Source organism: Micrasema longulum, unplaced genomic scaffold, assembly GCF_059751315.1.
Source record: "Micrasema longulum isolate JH-2025_06_02 unplaced genomic scaffold, ASM5975131v1 h1tg000480l, whole genome shotgun sequence".
In the NCBI taxonomy this organism is placed as follows: Eukaryota; Metazoa; Arthropoda; class Insecta; order Trichoptera; family Brachycentridae; genus Micrasema; species Micrasema longulum.
In genome coordinates this window covers 450,201-471,364 of record NW_028277677.1, presented here as the reverse complement: position 1 = coordinate 471,364, position 21,164 = coordinate 450,201, and the positions used below count along the sequence as shown (strand labels likewise).

Genomic DNA, 21,164 nt, shown 5'->3' with positions numbered 1-21,164 from the left:
ATTGGTTCATAAACGCAAAAGATGAGATTGATATTCATAAAATGATTGTTTGAATGAAAAAAAACTTGTTGTCGGTAGCATTAGAGAAGGTAGGTCTCATTATGTATTTCGAAATTTGAAAATAATTCCCGTAAATGCATAGAATTCCATAATCAATTCTGAATGATTGTCCATATTTCGTTATATCCGCCAATATTAAAATCCGGCATTTTGTCAGTAGTAGTCGGTTGAAATACGAGGGTTTTTGCATTGAGATGTATTATATATAGATATACTCCATGCAAATCCGAGCTAAAAAGTCGTCCTCAAAGGACAGGGATTGACCAGCGGAGATAGCAAATATCGTCACGTCGACTTTGACAAGCAAAACAGTTGTACAGTAAAAAGCACTGACTGTTGACAAAAAATGATCAATAACATTACTACCTACCTGTTAATTTACTATACAGTTATACAATACTAATTTATTATTTAGGAATGTATTTTAAGTAAATTTTCCGATTTTTCTTGACCAAAACCCAGTAACCAAATTTTTACAAATTTATTCAATTGAATCCGGCTCATGGTTTTGCAATCTTTGGGTAACATATTGAATATTTTGGGACCCAGAAACCTGAAATTTCTTAGCCCGAATTCAGAGTTTGTGATAGACCCCATGACCCATCCTTTAGTTTGACTTCTGGTAGTGTGGGAGTGTTCCTTTTGGGATTTGATAGAATAATTTACTTTCACAAATATTATTATTCTAAAAATATATAATTGTCTTATATCTAAGATCTCAAATTCCTCAAATAACTTGACGCTGGGGTACCTAAAGGGCTTTTAAAAAAATATTTTAATGATTTTTGAGCAGATTCGAGAGGTTTAAATATTCATTTATTAGTGCCTCCCCATCCTATTATGCCATAAGTTATAATTGAGTTACATAAAATATAATATAATTGTTTGAGTTTAATTATGGATAAGATGTTACGTATCGACTTGAAGATATGGGAAAGTTTTCTAATTTTTTGTGTTATATATTCTATGTGTTTGGTCCATTTAAAATATTTATCAATTATTCCAAAATATTTTATATGGTGTACTGATTCAAGTATTTCAAAGCATATTTTTAATTGAAGGTTTTGTTAAGGCTGTCCCACTGTAGTTTTACTAAATGTTATATATTTTGTTTTGTCAATATTTAAAGTTAAGAGCATTGTTATCCAGGCACATTTTTATTATATTGACACCGTTTTGAGCAGCAGAATAAGTTTCATCCCATTTGTCACAAGTAAAAATTAGTGCAGTCTCACCTGCAAATGCAATTATGTCACAATTTTTTATGTGTCTCAGACATAAATCATTAATATACAAAATAAACAAAATCGGTCCCAAAATACTACCCCGTGGTACACCAAAATTAATGTTTTTTTCTTAGCTAGTAATATTATCTATTTTTACTTGTTGTGTTCTACCACATAAATAACTTTTAATCCAATTTAGTAAATTACCTTGCAAACCTATATTTGATAGACGTTTCAACATAATTTTATGTGATATCGTGTCGAAAGCTTTTGCTAAATCTAAAAAAATTGAAAGTCATTTCTTACCGGAGTCTACATATTAAGAAGTAAGATATGTTATAGCAGAGATTGCCGTGTCTGTACCTATTCCTTTTTGTAATCCGTACTTATTTCCCGATAGTATAATTGATGTCTATGTATTCTGTAATTATTTTTTTAAGTATTTTTTCTATAATTTTAGAGATCATTAATGTAACTCGTTTATGCAGATTCCAATTAATACGTTATGCAGATTGGTTATTGTGCGTTTTTATTATCAATAAATTGAATATGTATTTTTGATTGACATGTTTGTGAACTTTGTGTCCATTAATTGAAAAAATATATATTTATCGGTAACTTCATTATCAAATGTATTAAGAAGATATGCGGTGCTAGACAATTTTGATGAATTTGAACATTGTTTTTCTGTCAAATTAATCTTAAACTAATTTTACCTAACTAAAATCGACAAAATAGACAAAATAGACGTTTGATTTAAAAAAATATATATTTAAGCCAAATATGTTAAAATTATAAATGTTTGTAAAAGGAAGATTTGCCGTTTAGGTTAATAAAATAAAATATATAGTTATAAAAAAATCATTTCACTACTGCCATAATTCTGTAAGAAAATACGTGAATACGCTTGTATGAAGAAAAAAGAGACTGCGATTCCTTTTAATTTTAAATGCATATCACATACGTAATACATTTATTCCTAAAAGGTGTAATTTTATTTAAATTTATTGCAACAGAGCGGGCAAACATTTTTGAGAAGGGAATATAGAGGTATAGGCATTTAAAGTGCTTGTGACCTGTCATCGGCTGGTTCAAGTGGCCACATTAAACACTGTAAAATTCACCATTCTGCTTATGTTTAAACATCCACATTTCCTTAACTCTTCCATCTGTTGTTTTTTATGAAAAAAATCTGATACCTGTATTGATGTGGGTGAAATTAAGATACATCTGAATTTAACCTATAAGGCAGCGCTTGAAAACACCTTTAATTTTTTATAATTATTTTTTATACCAGTTAGTTGAATTAAAAATATTTTGAGAATGTCCAAGTGTTAAAAGATAAGTTGATTGAAAACATTTCTGAAATTATTTCATTTAAAAAATATATTGAACTTGTCTTTTCATTGTAGTTTTATTTTTTTATACCATTTATCAAAGTTACATTTTTTTGTTAAAAACTTTTCCTGGCTAACAAGGGTGCATACTCCGTTCCAAGAAATGTTTTTTATGTTTACGTTTTACGAGTCTACAAATCGCGGTCAAAAAATAAATTCTTTATTTTTACTCTCATTGTAATCCAAAACACTATAAAATTATCTATTGAATCACGGTTAAATGAATGGTCACGAACTTTTTATTATCTATCCCAAAGTTACGTATGAATCTTAAAGAAAATTTGGCCTAAAAAATAGGTTTTAAAAAAAGAAAAAAAAAATTGAACATAGTAGGTGTTTTATACATGAATTTTGTATTATTCTTGTCCTAAGATATATTTAAAAAGTTTGTTAAACTATTACATATACAATTGTAAATTAATTCTGGTAATAATTATTATTGACGTGAGTACACAATTTGTATGTATTATCTGTTCAAAGTATCAACCAGCAATACGAAATTCTCTTTAGAAATTTAAAGACGTGTAAAAAAATTTAACATAATGGACTCATGACCGGTGATAATTTTATGATTCTCCACTCATAGGCGTCTATTTTCCTTAAAGTTGCAATGAACTAAAAAAAAACGTTTTCGCATAATAAATCCAAGCTATTTATGATCTGGTAACATAATTAGACATGAACAAAGCAGTTTTTACGCCGTTAACGTTAATTTGAATAGCCTACATTATATGCATACACTATACAAAATACTAAACATGTAGTGTATGGTAAATTATATTAAATTTTCATAATACACTTTTGTGTATTTTGACACAACAGACAGATCTAATTGCAGTGGTTAACTGCAGCACAGAACACTTAGGGTTGAGAAAAATAACACTTCTGGGAGTCGAACCCCGTGTGAGAGGCAAGCGTCTCCGCCATTACCAACTGGAGCCGCTTGGCATTGAATATTTTTGAGTTTTTTGGATAAAATATTGATCTTACATTGATTTCCTTATTTCCCCATATTTTTTTAACCAGGTTGAGATATATATCAAATAATTATTTCATTCGTCTCCGTTGGGATATTGGCCTGATTAGATAATATCCCGAGTAGGTTAAATTCCACTATTGGACTACAAACTTTTCTACGTACTCGTAATATAATGAGGAACTTTAGCCCTACGGGAAATTGGATACAAGAAATGTTTTCTTGAGAGCGGTAAAAATTAGTGCATTAAATTGTACTGTAAAGTTTATTGAAAATGTACGAAACAAATATTTAAATAAAAACGAACTACTTTGAACGACGTCACTAGTTCACATAAATCAACTAATGATAATAAAGCTGTGAAAGATTTTCGGTTTACTTATCCTCAACGGACCAATCAGCAGAACTGACCGAGAATAAGCGGAAGAGAACCTCTCACGTCGCATACGGCGTAATTTCAGAAATACAAAACTTAAAAAAATCATAGCGCTGATAATAGGGTATATAAAAAATATAAATTAGCTTCGTTTAATAGTCTATTAAAAATAAAATAATTTAAAAAAACACCGAAACACCTTATTGCTTTCCTTCCTGACCTTTATTTCCTCTTTATATATTGTGATGTTTTGTTTTATTATTTAATATAAATACACAGTTATTTAAAGTTTATATTTGAAGCACTTACTTTGTGGTTATTCATTATAATAAAATAAAGTTGTTTTATTTATTTTATTAAACTGTTATTTTGTTACATAAACAGTTAATTTTCTTTGCATTTAGTTATTATTGCAATTATGTTTTTGTATTATTTTTACTGATTCTATGATTTTGTATTTTGAAGTATGTATGTTCGTAATTACATGTTATGCATAATTTATATTTAATTATTCAACGAACGGCCTAGCTATTCGGGTGAATTTCGGCATTTAATGAACAGCTGTATTCTAGCCGTTTAGTTGAGTGTCTGATTGAACTATTTAGCGGTGACATAGATATAATCATCCTTTATTCCACCCAGACACGGACTATTGTTTATCATTTATTCTACCCAGATACGGACAACTATTTATAGGTAAATAAATATACGGGCGGCCTCCGCGGTGTAGTGGTCAAGACGCTTGACTCACGCACGGAAGGTTCAGGGTTCGATTCCCGGTGAGAACACAAAAATTAAAATGTGATTTTTCTCAAGCCTGGGTGCTCTGTGATGTAATTCACCACTGTAATTAGGCCTCCTGGCCTGTTGTGGTGCAAAAAAATGCAAATACTCGTATTTTATGTATATTTATTTATTCAGTTAATTTTTTTAAAGAACTAAACTTCCTAACTAAAGAAAGCTTCCCCGTTTGAAAACAGTGAATATATTTTTATTGTAAATAAATATAACATAAAAAATAAATAATATTTTAACATAATTATTAGAGCACACATAAGAATATGCATTATGTGTGCCCTACTTCCAGATTAAAAAAAAAAATATATACCACTAATACCTAAATCTCAAATAGAGTAAATCCTTAATTTCTAGGAATAGCATCTCTTCCACAAACCCCTACCACTCCGCTCCACAGCCACTTCTCTTGTCCGCGTGTGGTGCGTATAGCTTCGTTGGCGTTAGTCAAACACGTTTTTATCTCTTTTTTTGTAGGGGAGGGGTAGGGTTTGTAGAAGGGATGCTTGTCCCAGAAATTAAAGATTTACTTAATTTTTAAATTACAAAAAATATATTACTAAAAATGAGTTTTTGGAAAAAAAATATTAGGATTTTGAAAAACCATGAGGAATGTTCCTCTGAAGTTTTACGGTCCAGCCCTGAAACGCCGTGTATATCTATTTAATAAATCTAAGTAATTTTCTTTTAGAAAATACCGCGGTGGTCTAATGCACTACCTACCCTAAGGGACCATTTTAAAAATGCATCCATTAAACATGTTTTTTTTTGTTGGACGCTGACATATATTAGGTAATTGGACTTATTAAATAGATGTTAGGTTTGTCGTCTCACAAATAAGCATTTCAAACAGTCAAGATTAAGAAAAAACATTTACCCAGCCACTCGATTAAGTACTCACTAACGAGTAAACAACGTGAAGTAGGTCCCTACCTAATTATGTTAGTTTATCTATATTTTTTCATTCATTCATTTTTTAATTTGTACTCGGAAGCCACTTGTAGAGATGCGCTAAATGAACTAACAGACGGCATTACAATATATATAAGGGTTATTTTAATAAATAAACTACTTTGTATTTTTGCTCTACACGCGAGTTTAATACATAACATTAATATAAAAAAAATAACATGTTTCGGGTATTTAGAATGAGGAAGTTGAGTGATTTTTTTTATTTGTAAATAGACTATTAAACTAAGTTAAACTAATTTAAAAAAAACTAAATTATACATATTTAATTACTAGAACAATGCGGCCAGTTAACATTTCAATTGAATACCTAATATCGACTGAATTCATAGTGCTATTTTTTATTCATTTTTAATGAGTTATGTATTAAAGTAATGGATATTATATCTATATAATATAGTTTATCACGAAGTTTCGTCGTTTGAGTTGATTTCATGGATGAGAGTTTTTGTATCACGTATCACACAGAACCACAGAAAAATATCAATTTATAGTATATATTACTTACATTATAATATTATGTATTTGTACTTCTATGTAGGTACAAATATATGATATTTTTTTATAGCTTACCTGTAAATAAAATCACCATTCGCCACTGATACCTACTTAGGTACTGATAGGGTTGAGTGGAGATTGTATTACAAAATTCTTCACCCCTGCTTTCAATATTCCCAATAAAAATTAAAAAACACCCTATGCCCTATCCCCTCCACCCAACCCTATTAGTATCTAAGTAAGCACTATGAATTATGTATACCTAATCATTTAAATTTAGTTTATATTTACACCCGATGATGGGTTATTCTAAATACCCAAAACTTCTGTTCGTATTAATAATTAACTGTGTGGCGTTAAAATAAAAAGTGTGTGGTTTATTATAAATATATTTAAAATTATATGCCACAAAGTAAATGACGAAACAATAAATAATAGTATCTATAGGTTCCTGAGGGTATTTAAAATTTCTGTACCAATTAATATATTGTCGATTCAACTTACCAAGTGAGTGAATTTCTCGCTGCAGTAAATCCAATTACTGCAGAAGCTATAACTATCAACACGCTGTACAGCGAGGCTATCCAAGCAGATTGTGACTTTCCCTTCTCGTGTATCATTGTATCTTCTGAAAATACAAATACGATATACAATCCAATGACTCGCAATCTTAATTAATAGGACTAAGACAAGTATTGCCGAACTAAAAATGCGTCGCAAATATAACAATAACTACTTTAAGCCGCGCTGGTTATTGCAAGACATAAATATAACAAATTCAATGCCAAGTTTCGCGCGACGGAATATTAAACTAATTAAGTTACATAAAAAGTATTCACTTGTGAAATCTTACGTGAATATCGCGAATTCTCCGATTTCTTTTTGCGCGGTCCGTCAGCCGTCATTGCTTTGAACCTTTCCTTTTGTTTACAAAAACTAATCACATGAAATGTCACAACAAACACTATGAACGCACTGAACTGAATATTGTGCGAATTCCGAATTAAAACACGCTGCGCGCGCAACGCGGAACGACCCGAACGAGGTTATCTGTCAAACTGACTGAGTTTAAGACTTGCCGTTGGATATGTATGGCGAGGATTCGATTTTAATCGCGCTTTCTTGATAGTCTGAATTGAAAAACACAATAAATCACGTGGGTATACGTGTACACACTCGAAAATAAAGATACGAGTGTTAATTTACATACGTAAACTATTTTAGGATGCTTCTATTTTGGCGCCACTTCCTATTCCTTCAACCAAGCTGAACTAACTAAAATTGACCTAATATTATTAGAATCGTGGTAGAATCCAACTAGAAACCAAACAGAAGATTGTGATTTGAGTTTATCAAACAGACCAGGATATAAATATATGCTTCCTTTTTTTGCATAAACAATTTTTGTCGATCATAAATTATTCGGTATGGAACTTTATCGCAGTGTCATAATATGAAATAACTTTATATTGTAAACGTTCTGAGCTTTAAATTAGTAAATTATACATAATAGATATTTTTTGTTACCATTATTCGCGTCATTTCCCTATTTATTATAAAGAAAACGTAGAAAAAAATGTAATATGTAAAACCAATATGGATAAAAGTAGGTATTGTTTGGGCAGCTACCTATTCAGAGAAATGTTTTCTTTTTCGCCAATGAAGTAAAAAAGTATGTACAGTAAATATGTTCAAACTTGTCCCTATTATCAATTGTAATATTTGTTTCGTTGAAATAATTATTTTTAAATCAATTATTTATTTTTTACTATAAATTTATCTTACATTTCTAGGTTTACGTAAAATATTTTAACTTCAATATTATTCCCTAGCGTTTATTTTTTTAATTTAATAGTTAAAATTTATCACTAATATAAGATTACGTTTGTTACTATTTTGATTAATTTGTTGTAATTTTTAAGTTCTATCTTCCTTCTAATATTTTAGTGTAAGTTTTTCTTTTCTGTTAAATAGGCGCTATCAGGTTTTGGTGGGTTTTTGCTGTAAGTGCCTATTTCAATTTATGTTGAAATTTTGTTAGTTTAGTTATATGTTTATTATTACAATTATTATTTGATGTTATCCTTGTACTTATTATTTTTTCGTATATTGTTTGTATCTATGTATATTGTTATTTCTTTCTGTTTGTATTGTTCTTATCTTTATTGTAAATAGTTGTAACTTGTTTTTGGCCGATGTTATCATGTTTTGGTAGAAGGCTCTAATAAAGAGGGAAAAAAATAGGTATTCTTATTTTTATACTCTGTTTTTCATAGGTATTCTAAATGTATTTTTTGTATTTTTGTATTTGTATTTTGTCAATTTTATAGGTAGGATTCCAATTGTTAATTGTTATTGGTATTCTAATTGTAAACTATTATAGGTAGATTATAGTATAGATTGATAAAATTTAGGCATTTGAAATGTGGTTGAACAGGAAAATGCTGCGTACCTATCTCATGGGCCGATCGATTGTTCAACGACAGCGTACTGAATATAATGAAAAGGACCGAGAACTATTAACCACTTACTGTCAAAAGGCCGCATACTTTGGTCAAATATTCCGTGGAGAAAAATATGCCATGCTAGTAAAGGGAAGATAAAAGGTAGATGGAAGTAATATTATGGCTCAGAAATCTTCAGCAGTGGTTTGGAATACCAGATGCAGCAATGCCCATTAGAATGGACCAGGATCGAGAGGAGTTCCAAGTGATGGTTCCAAGAAGAATATGTATTTTATTAGTAAATTTTGTAAGTATTCCAGTACTGGTATTCTAAGGGCTTGCTTAAAAACCTGGTATAAAGTTAGGCCTAGGCATAGTAGTAGAATAAAGATGGAAATACCATCCTTATTCTCATCATCATCATTCCCATTCATTCTCTTCCTTAATCTCTCCTCCTTTCCTCTTTTTTCCTTTTTCCCATTGAGTAATAGTTTTGATTTAAGGTAACTTTAAACAAATACGTTTATTTCTATTTTTATATATCTTTAGATTTTTAATCTTTATTTTCTATTGAATATGTTATGTAACTTGAATTATAAAAATAAAACTATAATTTTATTGGTTGGTTGGAAGAAATTGCCATTTGGCAATAAGCCCGCCAAAGTACAAATAACATTATGAACAAAAAATGAAAAAAAAAAAATCCCTTTCCGCACCTAATGGTGCATAGGTCGCTGCATTGGTACACCAATCGCAGCGTATCTTGATCGTTTTTGTTACATGAAGGTACGATGATTAGTCTTACGTTTCAGGTACTAGTTCAGGGACTATGGAATATTCTAGTGTGAAAAAACTTTTACATTTATCAAACATGTCGGGAATCGAACCCGAGACCTCTTGCATGGTAGGCATTCGCGCTGACCATTACACCACGAGACCGATAATTTATTCTACCACTGTATAAGGATGGTGTTACCATTCTCATTCTAACACTATGCCCAGGCGACTTTATACAAGATTTCTAAGAAATTTATTCTCTTTTTTTTTAGAGTTTCTTCTCGTCGGTAGTTTCTTTTTTGACTACCTTAAAATATGAATAATAAAATATATATATGTATATATATATATATATATTTATTTATATATATATATATATTTATATATATATATATATATATATATAAACATATATATATATTTTTCCTCATTGAAAATGTTTTTGCGTTTGAGAATGTTTTTTTATTCTTATTTGTTTTAATTCTTACCTTTTAATTGCTTTTACTATGTTTTTTTATTCATTTTTAATATTATTTCCATTTATGTAAATACTCACTACAAACTTATAAAATAACTTTTTTACATTGATTTAAATTTTTTAACTACTTTCGTTTTTGTTTTTTTCACTTATTTCTGTGTACTTAAATAAAAATAGTTAATTGATAGCCTTAGATATAATGATAATATAATATGAAAACTTCTCTGGTCCATTAGACTGTATACTATTGCTTTGTCTTGCTTTGTATACTATAAAACTATGTTATTGTACTGCATGTTTTCTGAGTAAAAGAAAATAAATAAATAAAAAAACCCGTAAATGTTTTTTTTATATGGTAAAACGTTCTACAGGTCACGTACCTATCTAAATAATTATTAATCCTATCGTTTTGCAAGCAATAAAATTATCTTCCGCAGATCTACATGATTGTGCCAATTCTCGCTTGTTTTGATTAATTGATTCAATTTATCACTTGAAAATGGTTCTCCATTTCTGATTAAATTTTTATTACAAATTCAAAACAAAAGTTAAGCTTACTGCCATATGTAGGTATGCATGCGTTCATTTGTATAAAAATATTTAGTTACTCTCCTTATTTCTTTGTCAACGCTAAATATTTATATCTAAAGAATAGATAGCCTCCAAGTCTGTTATTGTTGACATTATGTCTCTAATAAGTGTCATTTCATGTCTCTAATAAGTGTCATCAATTTAAAACCAATTAGCTCATAATGTTTCGCCAAGTTTTCCTTTTTTAAGTATTGCATCTGTAGTAAATAAAAGTTCAATTATTGTATAAAAATCACACGCACCAGATAACTACCAAGTCTAGGGAGTTGTCAGGATATTTTTAACGAAACGCCTGAAAAAGCGCTAGAGATTAGGTTAGCTTTACCTGACAAAGTCACTTTATAAAGAAAATAACATCATTTTATGATCACAAGCAATTATATTATCTTTTTGTTCCTGTTTTTTATCAGTTAGTACGTATGTATCGTCTTTGTGGTTCTGGAACTTGGCAATAGTAGAAAACACTCTTGGTTAAAATTTCGAAGTACAATAGTAGCAAACAGTGCATAGATGTCGACTGCGAAGATAAGACGTATGAAAGTAGAGGAAGCGAGGTCCGTATGGAAGACAGTAATACGGTGTTTTGTCCTCTCCGCCTAAACGGGCGATTAACACCCTCCACTGATTTAACCAACTGTTTGACTGGCTCTTTAATCTAACTAAGATTTCAATGTGTTCCCCTTTTATAAAGGAGAACAATAATTGGTTTTTTATGAATCAAACGGCCGGCGCAGCGCCAAGATGCGCCTGTTAAAAATTTAAGCCGCCCAAACAAACAACATAATTCAAAACGTGAAATAAGTATTTCCTTTATAAGAAATAAATATTTAAGGGCTTTCTTATTCATTACACAACATTCTGAAAATAAAAATTAGACTAGAGTACATCTTTCAGTATTATAACTTAATACAAGTACAAATAAATAGCATTATATAATAAATTATAATACAAAAAATATCCATATGCATACGCGATAAGATAAAATCAGAATATTCTTGTAGGCCAAATACAAAAATTATATAATATGTCTAGAAATCTACTCTTAAAAGGTCTAAACAATGTATACGTAGGCATTGGAATCAAATTGGACAAATTTAGTAAGAAATATATATGGTATTTCGATCTATTAAAATCCAAAACAAAATTTTTGTTTGTAGTTCATAAAAATAATCAATAACGAACACTTGAATAATATGTGTAAAAAATACATTTAGATAGAACAAGGTTGAATTTGACTGTGTTATTTGACTAAACCAATAGCTTCAAACTAATATCAATTTTAAAAATGTACTAAGCATGGCAGCTGTGCATGCATATTTGGAGGTTTTTATGAATTAAAATGTACATTTATTGAATAATTTAATACTTCTTACCTGTAATAGCCGTCTTGTCATTGACCCCTGTGCCTTTTGTAGGGCTTCTGCTTGCGCGTGTAGGTTTTATTAAGATAAGTAAAATTCCGGTTTTATTTCTTTTCAACGTTTTCCATTTTATAAATTTATTTCTTACGATTCCGTTTTTTTATGTTTTCGTAAAATTATTAAAGTAATATAAAGTTGCTTTAAAATATTAACTAGGATAAGTAACCCCGTTGACGTTATTATGTTACTGCCAAAAACGTGTAATATTATAAAATATGCATGTATATAGTAGTCAAAATATTTTTATTTTCAAAGGTATAAAATATTTGTAATAATCTCCCTAACAAACTAAAAACTATTTTGTTTTGGATTTTAATAGAATTTTAATTCTAATGCAAAATTAGTTCAGTTCAGTTCATTTCCAGTATTAAGAAGAAACGCGGTCTGACTTTTCTTCATACAAAAGTATTCCCATATTTTCTACCTGGATTATGGCACTAGAGCCGGGCTTTTTTCCCACACTATAGATATCTATCATTGGCGTATCCTTAATGTTTCGATTTAATTATAAATTGTTTCTTATGGGAGCCAGGGCCATCCAAAGACCCAAAAAGTGCCTAGTTTTATCTGCCGTCTTCGGACGTACGACATACAAATGTGATAAATAATTTAGAAAATTAAAAAATGTATGGATACAGAAAATTTTATTTTGACACACAGTAAAAAAAAAATGGTTCAGTTTTGGCGTGCGGAAAACGAGATAACGAAACCTTGATTTTGTCGATTTAAGTTAAGCATAATCAGTCTGACGTGCACTTGTCTATTTAGCACAATATCGGGGAAGCACCTGCGAGAAAGTGATAAAAAAACTATGCACCTATTCATCAAAACTCTTGTTAAGTTTTCATTTCATCATGAATTTAAATTACATTTGAATTACGTTCTCAATTCAATTCATTTTATTAACATAATAAATGCTTAAAATATTTAGATACAACAATAATTATTTTATTATTAATATTTAAAGCATTAACTTTGTGGTCAAACATTTTACTAAATGTTATTAAATATTTGTATATAACCACTTACCGACTTGTCTATGTCTACCGGTTTCGAGACGTACCCATCTCTTCATCAGGACACCAATTGAACCAACATGCAAAACCCACTTTACACCTTCACCATAGCTGTTGCACAAAAATATAAAACCAACACGACATGCATTTTAATAAGCACATGCACTTTTTTTAATTAAAAAAAAAATATATATATAATTTTATTTTTTATTTTTATATGGGAGTTGCTTTATTATTTACCTTGCTTAAAATATACGAGGTTTATATATAAAAAGGTGGATTTTTCTTCAATTAAATTTATCTAAACTGTTAGGATCAGGAGGGATATACTTATGTGGACCAATCAGGAACTTCTCAGCATTTGCTCATGTGGAGAGGAAACTACTTAAAACTCTTCAGGAGAAGCCGGCCTGTTGGCAGTAGTCAACAGGCCTTCCGTTCCACTAGAGGAGTGTTCGGCATTTTCTTCCCTACTTTGGTTTATTTTACCAATTGCCTGCACTATATTGACCATGTAAAGCACATGCACTGATTAGGACAAACATGCACTGATTAAATTATGAAAATATTATCTTGTTTGAGAATTAATGAAAAAAGTAGAGGGGATGGAGGTCACCCTATAAAACCTATTAAGCTTATGCCCTCCCTCCATCCCCTCTACTTTTTTCATTAATTCTCAAACAAGATAATATTTTCATTATTTAATCAGTGCATGTTTATCCTAATCAATGCATGTGCTTATTAAAATGCATGTCGTGTTGGTTTTATATTTTTGTGCAACAACTATGGTGAAGGTGTATAGTGGGTTTTGCATGTTGGTTTGCATGTTGGTTTAATTGGTGTCCCGACGAAGAGACGGGTACGTCTCGAAACCGGTAGACATAGAAAAGTCGGTAAGTGGTTATATACAAATATTCAATAACATTTAATAATTTTTGATGTATTATATTTTACAATACATTTTATAACACTATTTTTATTTTATTTTATTTGGGAAATCAACAGTTCTACATACATATTTATAGTAAGCAAACAAATATAGTGTATAAACTCAGAACTAATAACAGATTTCCACATAGTATACAAAGTTAGTAAAGAAAATATATTACATATCAAATAAATACATATAATTTATACATGTAAAAATGTTATTTTCATGTACTCAATAATCAAATATTTTTTAAATATTTATTTTAAGAACATTAAGTTACTGTAAATTGGGCGGGATTAGGACAAGAATGCTTGAAGAGAGGATAAGGAGGGGAAGGGAGATGAAAATATTTATTATTTTAATGTCTACTAAGTTACATAATGCATTTTTAGTGTAAATTTTAAATCTGACAGAGTGATGTTTGTGTAATCTATATTTGTAAATTTTGTATTGTACACTGAAAAAGTCTTACGAAAAAAAGCATTTTTAACATACGATGTTTTACTTATTGGAACATGAAACAGGTGGTACCGTCTACAAATCCCGGCTGGCACATGTATTGTTATTAAACCAAGCAGCTCTGTACAGTCAACCATTCCTGTCATAATTTTGTAAAGCATTAGTTGTAGCAATGAATTAAAATACCCTGTAGCAATGAATTAAAATATACTATTTTAAAAGGTATTACAGACAAAGAAATTATATAAAATCATTAAGGTACAAATACATTTACAAACTGTTATCAGATAAATATATTATTTACATATTGCAGAAATTATATCCCGCTTTCTCATACATGAAAGTAACATTTGAATGTTAATTGGTAATGTTAATGAATTGGGATTTCCTTAATCAATTCGTATTTGCTTTCCATTAAAGGACAATTAAAAAGCAAATTGTAAAAATCAATATTCTCACCACAATTAAAGATTGGAGATTTCCTACGCGAAATTTTAAATAAATGTGATGGAAAACAGCCGTGACATATTGTTACTAATTTACTCCTTGAGAGAGTTGTTCCTACATACCGCGGTTTTAAAAAAATATTTGACTGTATAGAAGCGTAAAATGATCTTTACCAATTTTGATTCATTCCACTGCATACACGATGCATCTCGACTGGTCTTTTTGATAGTTTGATACAAATCATTTGCCGTTACACGATCATACTTAACCTTTCCACTGATACAAGCTTGTTTTGCAAGTAAATCGACTTTTTCATTGCTTTTTATACCCACGTGACTAGGGATCTATGTCAATGTAACTTTTAAATTTCGTTGATGCAACTCAAAAAGAAAGAATTTTATTTTGCAAAATATCGTGTAAAACTTTGAATTAAAAGGTGAGGATTCAAGGTTTTTAATTGAGGCTAGAGAATTCGGGACTTAAATAATATTGACATTATTTTTTTTTTACATGTATTCAGAACAACAAAGCAAGTTTAACATCTTTATTACTAAATACATAAGCCAAAAAGAATTTCTTACACAAACAAAATAAATGTATAAAAACGCTTTCAAGAATGGAGGAATTGGTAAATCTTGAACTAAGGGAGATACGGTATATTTATAAACGAAAATAAATATTTGCGTTAGCGTGAATCACCCGAATACAAGAACCATTTTCGGAATTACCTCTTTTAAATAAGAAAATATATGTAGGTGGTACATGTGAAGTACGCGTGAAGTGACACCGGCAGCAAGTGTTACGAAGATCTTGACATTGTGTGAATATGTCTGCTGTCTATAAAACTTGTTTTAAGTGTATCAGAAAATTAACAAAAAAATCGGTCTTATATTGTGTGGCGTTAGTAGTGTATTTAAAATATGTATCAATCGAAGCTAGTGGCGTGGAGTTCGCGAACGACCCAGTCATACTGAAAAGGTCATAAACATTGAACTAGAGATACGTTTCTCACATCTCGTTCATCTAGTTCGTGAACGACATTAGGGGGGAACTAAATATATCCTAAGTGTCATTTGTATCTCTAGTTCATTTAGTTCATTCAGTGGCTATGACTGCACCCTTATCTCCATGGTAGATGAGGTATCTACGTATATTATTCGCTCTGTATCTGTAGTAGGTACCTACATGCCTATGCCGGATCCTTTGTTTTTATAAATTTCTTATCGCGCGCCGTGTCTATGTCGGCACGTCGATTTGATGTGTTATTCAATTTTTATGTGACGAAATGGCATTTGGACACTAATAAATTAAAAAATGCTATTTTATAAATTATTATTTCCATTGAGATGTAATCAAAATAAAATATGAACAGGGGATTAGTTTGTTTGCTGGAGTTTATTGGATATTATGTCTTTTGCTGCTTAATATCGAAATTCAAAACAGTAATTTTATTCATAATGAATTGTAGAATAACTGATTATCTCATTTTTTTATTTTGTGTTAGAGTTCCATTATTGTTTCATTTTTAAAAAAATCCATTAGCATTTGCATATTTTAAATATTGTATACATTCACCGTTTGTAAATATAAAAACCTACTTTAGAAATAAATCAGAACCCGCTTACGCCGTTTAAAACATTTCTTATTTAAATAAATAAATACAACATTGAATTTAAAATTTTCCCGTGCAAAGTAAATTATCCTTATCAATTTGTTCCATGAAAAAATACCGTGTAGTATTAACGATCTTTTTGCAAATAAAATAGTTGATCTGTTTTCTATAGGTGTGCAATATTATAATGTACATGACAAGCCAAAGCTTATTTAATTATTTGTTTCATCCGTGTTCTCCCTCACGGGTCACAGCTCGTACACACCGCTCGAGAACTGAACGAACTAGTGACACAAATGACAAGAAGATACGAAGATACAAATGATACGAAGATGCGAAAGATGCGGAGATACGATGAACTAAACGAGCCGAACGAGCTAAAGATACATTCGTTTGATTGAACTACACGGAAGATTCAGTCACTTTGGTGGTGCAGATCCAGGTATTTATTTGACAGAATATAAAATAATATTTTACATTAAAAAAACATACTTTATTAAATGTAAGATCCCAGTATCACAAAAATAAGGTTATTAATCTTATTTTTGCTCTCCTGAATAATTAATTATTTGTCTTTAAAATTGTATTTAAAAAAAATAACAGTGGTACAAATTTGTACGGTCATGGAATTTCGATATGCAAAATTAACTCACAGTATAATCATACCACAAAAACATTCGAAAAAAATGAACTTACTTGCTTTCATAATTATAAAATTGAGGTTTGTAAGAGAGTAGTAATTTTACACAACCAAACGGGTGAGAGCGCTACGCAAAACTGATCCCCAGGTAGCGTTGCCAGATCCGATCAAGCGAAAAAAGGTAGATTCAGAAAAATAAATCGGTAGATTTCGGTAGATTCGGGAGAGGGGGTAGGAGGGGAGGAGGAGGACAAAAATAAATTTGACAGTTGTTCGAAATTAAAGCGCCGTTTTGCCTAAGGCCGTTGCTTTAAATAGTTGAAAACGCTTGGTAAATGAACAATTGAAAACCAAAAAGACTGCAATAAGTGAATCACCAAAATATAGTGATTTATAATGTCTTCCTTTTCTTACAAAAAATGTAAATTACAATATTTCATTTCAATACTCAAATATTCATTTAAGAAAAGAAATATTTGAGTTGGTTCTTATAAAAAATAATAATATAATACATGGATTAAAATTCAAAATATTATTTTATTGAATGAATGACACAATTTTATCAAAATATAAAGTATTTTTATTGTCAAACAAAGAAATAATTAACGTTTTAAAGTTATTTCAGTGCAACTTAAAACTTAATAAAAACTGCTAATTGCTGAAGTACTGAACAAATTATTAAAACAATGATCAACTAAATTTAAATAGATATTTAACTGAATATAAAACCATTTATATTATTTTCAATATGAAAAGTGATCCCTCTACATTTCACTTCATAAAATAGACATATATACATTTTTCAATAATGTCATGAAATTCTATGCCATGATTTATTTTACCATATTATATTCAACAATACTAGCCAATTTCATAGTTAATATATCATTCATTGTATACTTATGTACGATAGATAAGCAGTTTTTTAAATTCGCAACTGATGGCAATCGAAGTGACCAAACAAGCAATAAATTATTATAATATGAATTCGTTTTCTTTGCATTGAAATTTTGTTCTGTGGAATAAACAAGGAAATGTATAAAAATCGGTAGAATTTCAATCGAATTCGGTAGATTGCTCCCAAAATCGGTAGATCTATCGAAAAATCGGTCGATCTGGAAACGCTGTCCCCAGGAGTATTTTTTTAGAACTAATTACTAAAAAATGGCCTAAACTACTCAATGTTCAAATATGTATCGACATGACAGTTACATCAAATGTATTCGCATATAAGTGATATTCGAGTATGAGTTATAACTGGACTAATTTGTACTGCCAGGGAGCAAAAGGTTAATACGTATTCATAGCGTATTGTTTACTGTGCAGGCGTTACATGTTAATTTAAAAACAAAAAAAATATACTTAATTATAAACAGAGGTGGAGAACATTTTAGAGAAGGGAATATGGAAGTCTAGACATTTGCAGATCTTATGACCTGTTAGTGGCTGGTTTAAGTTGCTACTTTACACACCGCGTATGATTCCCCATTCTACTTATGTTTGAACGTTCATATTTCTTCAATTCTTCCATCTGTTTGTTATGTTAAAGAGATGAAACCAGAGGAATCTCAGCCGCATATATTTAGCTTACTACACTTACTTGCAATTTGTAACAATATATTTATATTTTAAATCCATTATTTTTTTGTAAATCTATGTAAAAATAAACTGATTCATTGTGTAAAAATATATATATCAGACTCAACTTATATTGTAAAATGTCTTCTTCGACACGGGTTTTTCTAGTGAGGAATACATTGTCAATTAAATTATATAATGTATTGTAGTAAAGTATTAAATGCAAAATAAAATAAATAAGGTCCAGTCCTCGTTTTAAAAAACAGTACGAATTCAAAACACTGTTAAAAAAAGTATACCATATAATAGGTACAAGAAAACATAAAAAAAAATGACTACTAGTTCAGACTTTAGATTTCTTATCCATATGAAAAGAACTTTACTTGTGTTTTGTATAACAAGCATAAATAAATAATTATTGAAAGGACATCCACCTTTTTTGGTGAACCGAGATACTTTTGTATACCTACATACCATAATTTTTGTTCCTGCATTCGTAAGTACCATTATACAAATACCATTTATGGTTATTTATTTACTTGTTGAGTTTTGTACGAAGCTTCTACTTTTTCCACGTCCGCTTCTAAATGGAGCATATACACATCACCATACGCCTCCAGGAGACCCTTTTGCCAACCAGCACTCTCACCTCCTCCCGCGCCAATCCCGCGCCCCTTAGTTACGCCATAAAGGCGAAAGAACGTCATCGATGACGGCCTTCCAGGAAGACGGCAGCCCGCAAGCGTGACGGAGAGCCAACTTAGATTAAGGCTCTCCCGAGGCAACCGCAGTACGTGCTAAACCAGGTCCACCTCCGCACCCTCAAAACGCTCGTTATAGGGGGCTGTTCCGTCCGTTCTCGGATTTCAATGATGGTTATGAAATCAAACCACCTCGTGTCTATTATTCTCCTAAAGCACTTACCCTCAAAACTCAGTTTCGTGTTCTGAGTTTGGATAAGGTACCAGGATTCAAATCCATATAGAAGTAATGACACTATACAAGAGTTGAATAACTGGTATTTTATTTTGACCGAGAATATACTAGAGTTGCAGACAGCACGCATTGTGTTGAAAAAAAAATCTGGTTGTGGTCCTGTGGCTAGTGCCTAGAAACTCACGGACCAACGGTCCGTGGTTCGAATCCCACTCTACTCCAACTTTATTTCCATTTTCTAATAGTGAGTTATTTACAACTAAAAAATAAATATTTTAATATTTGGGTAAATCATAAGAACGCAAATATTTATTTAAAAAAAAAAGAATGATTTGTTCTCAAATTGCTATGCGAGTTTCGAGCTCTTTGTGCATGCCACCATCCTCCCAAGTATTTAAAGCTATCAACTTTCTCCGTCTTCTGCACATTATTATAGAGATGGTGATCAGGGTCTAGACGGTCTTTGTTGCTCATAATCTGGGTCTTTTGGTAATAATATTTAGACACAGACAAGTGGATTTTTCCTGCAGTCCATAAACATTTTTTTAAAGATTACCAATTGAATTTTCTATAGGAACCGCATCGTCTGTGTAATCCAAGTCACGCAGGGAAAGATAACTTAAGCACCTTTCGATCAAGTGGTATTAATTTACATAAGATAACATCCATCCAAGAACGGTGCGAGAACGCAGCCTTGCCTTCTTCCAGTCGAAACCCCTAACCGATCAGCCAAAGAATTGCTGATTCTCACAGACAATAATTATTGATGTTTACTAAAGCGCCTTTATAACAATCTTGTAATGAATTCCGTGCGCACCGAGAATTTTCCAAAGGATTGAATGCTGACTTCATTTCGTTGCTATTTTGGAGAATACATCTTATATTATATTATGGATATGGTTCGCACACGACTTACCCTTGTTAGGACTAATAGAGTTCTGTAATAAATTCAATATCTATTACCATTTTAAATAGTCCCTAGACTGTGGCACCTGAAGCGTTAGACTGATCACGTTACTCTTATGTAACATTTTATCAAGACACGTTGCATGTGGTGTATCAAATGCAATTACCGATGCATCATCAGGTACGGATAAGGTACAACGATGGTGATTATCATTATGAATCGGGTTGTGGTCCCGTGGCTAGTGTCTCGGACTCGCGGATCAAAGGTCCGCGGTTCGAATCCCACTCTACCCCAACTTGATTCCCATTTTCTAATAGTGAGTTATTTACAACTCGTTGAAAATGGCCCTCAAAATGAAATATTTGCGAAAATTATAAAAACGCAAATATTTCTTGAAAAAAAAAAATATAGAAACAAATCATTTATTCATAATATCGCACATAACATAAAAACATATTTATTTGTTACTTATATTTGTTACTAAGTAATTCTTGTTTTAATCAGGAATTAACGAGTAAATGTTTTTTGCATTTTTTATAACTATTCAGAGAGGCTTTTATAAAGTATTTTGAAATATTACTTCGGGGCACGTTGAAAAGGTAACGATTTCCTTATTTTTGTTCAAAGTTT

At 30.6% G+C, this 21,164-nt stretch overlaps 1 protein-coding gene across 2 annotated transcripts in view; it reads right to left on the bottom strand.

The window, feature by feature from the left end:
- The window catches only part of LOC148281275 (fatty acid hydroxylase domain-containing protein 2-like), a 34,028-nt gene extending 16,768 nt beyond the window's left edge, over window positions 1–17,260 (bottom strand). The window contains exons 1-2 of one of the 2 annotated variants that reach the window (XM_088226943.1): window positions 17,170–17,260; window positions 6,802–6,925 (exon numbers count right to left, since the gene is read on the bottom strand). In XM_088226943.1, the coding sequence (XP_088083069.1) occupies window positions 6,802–6,925; window positions 17,170–17,179 (134 nt within the window). In that variant the 5' untranslated portion in view covers window positions 17,180–17,260. Of the gene's footprint in view, window positions 1–6,801; window positions 6,926–7,150; window positions 7,362–17,169 lie in introns of those variants that run through there. The other variant, XM_088226942.1, reaches the window with a different exon arrangement.
- Between the last annotated feature and the right edge of the window lie 3,904 nt (window positions 17,261–21,164).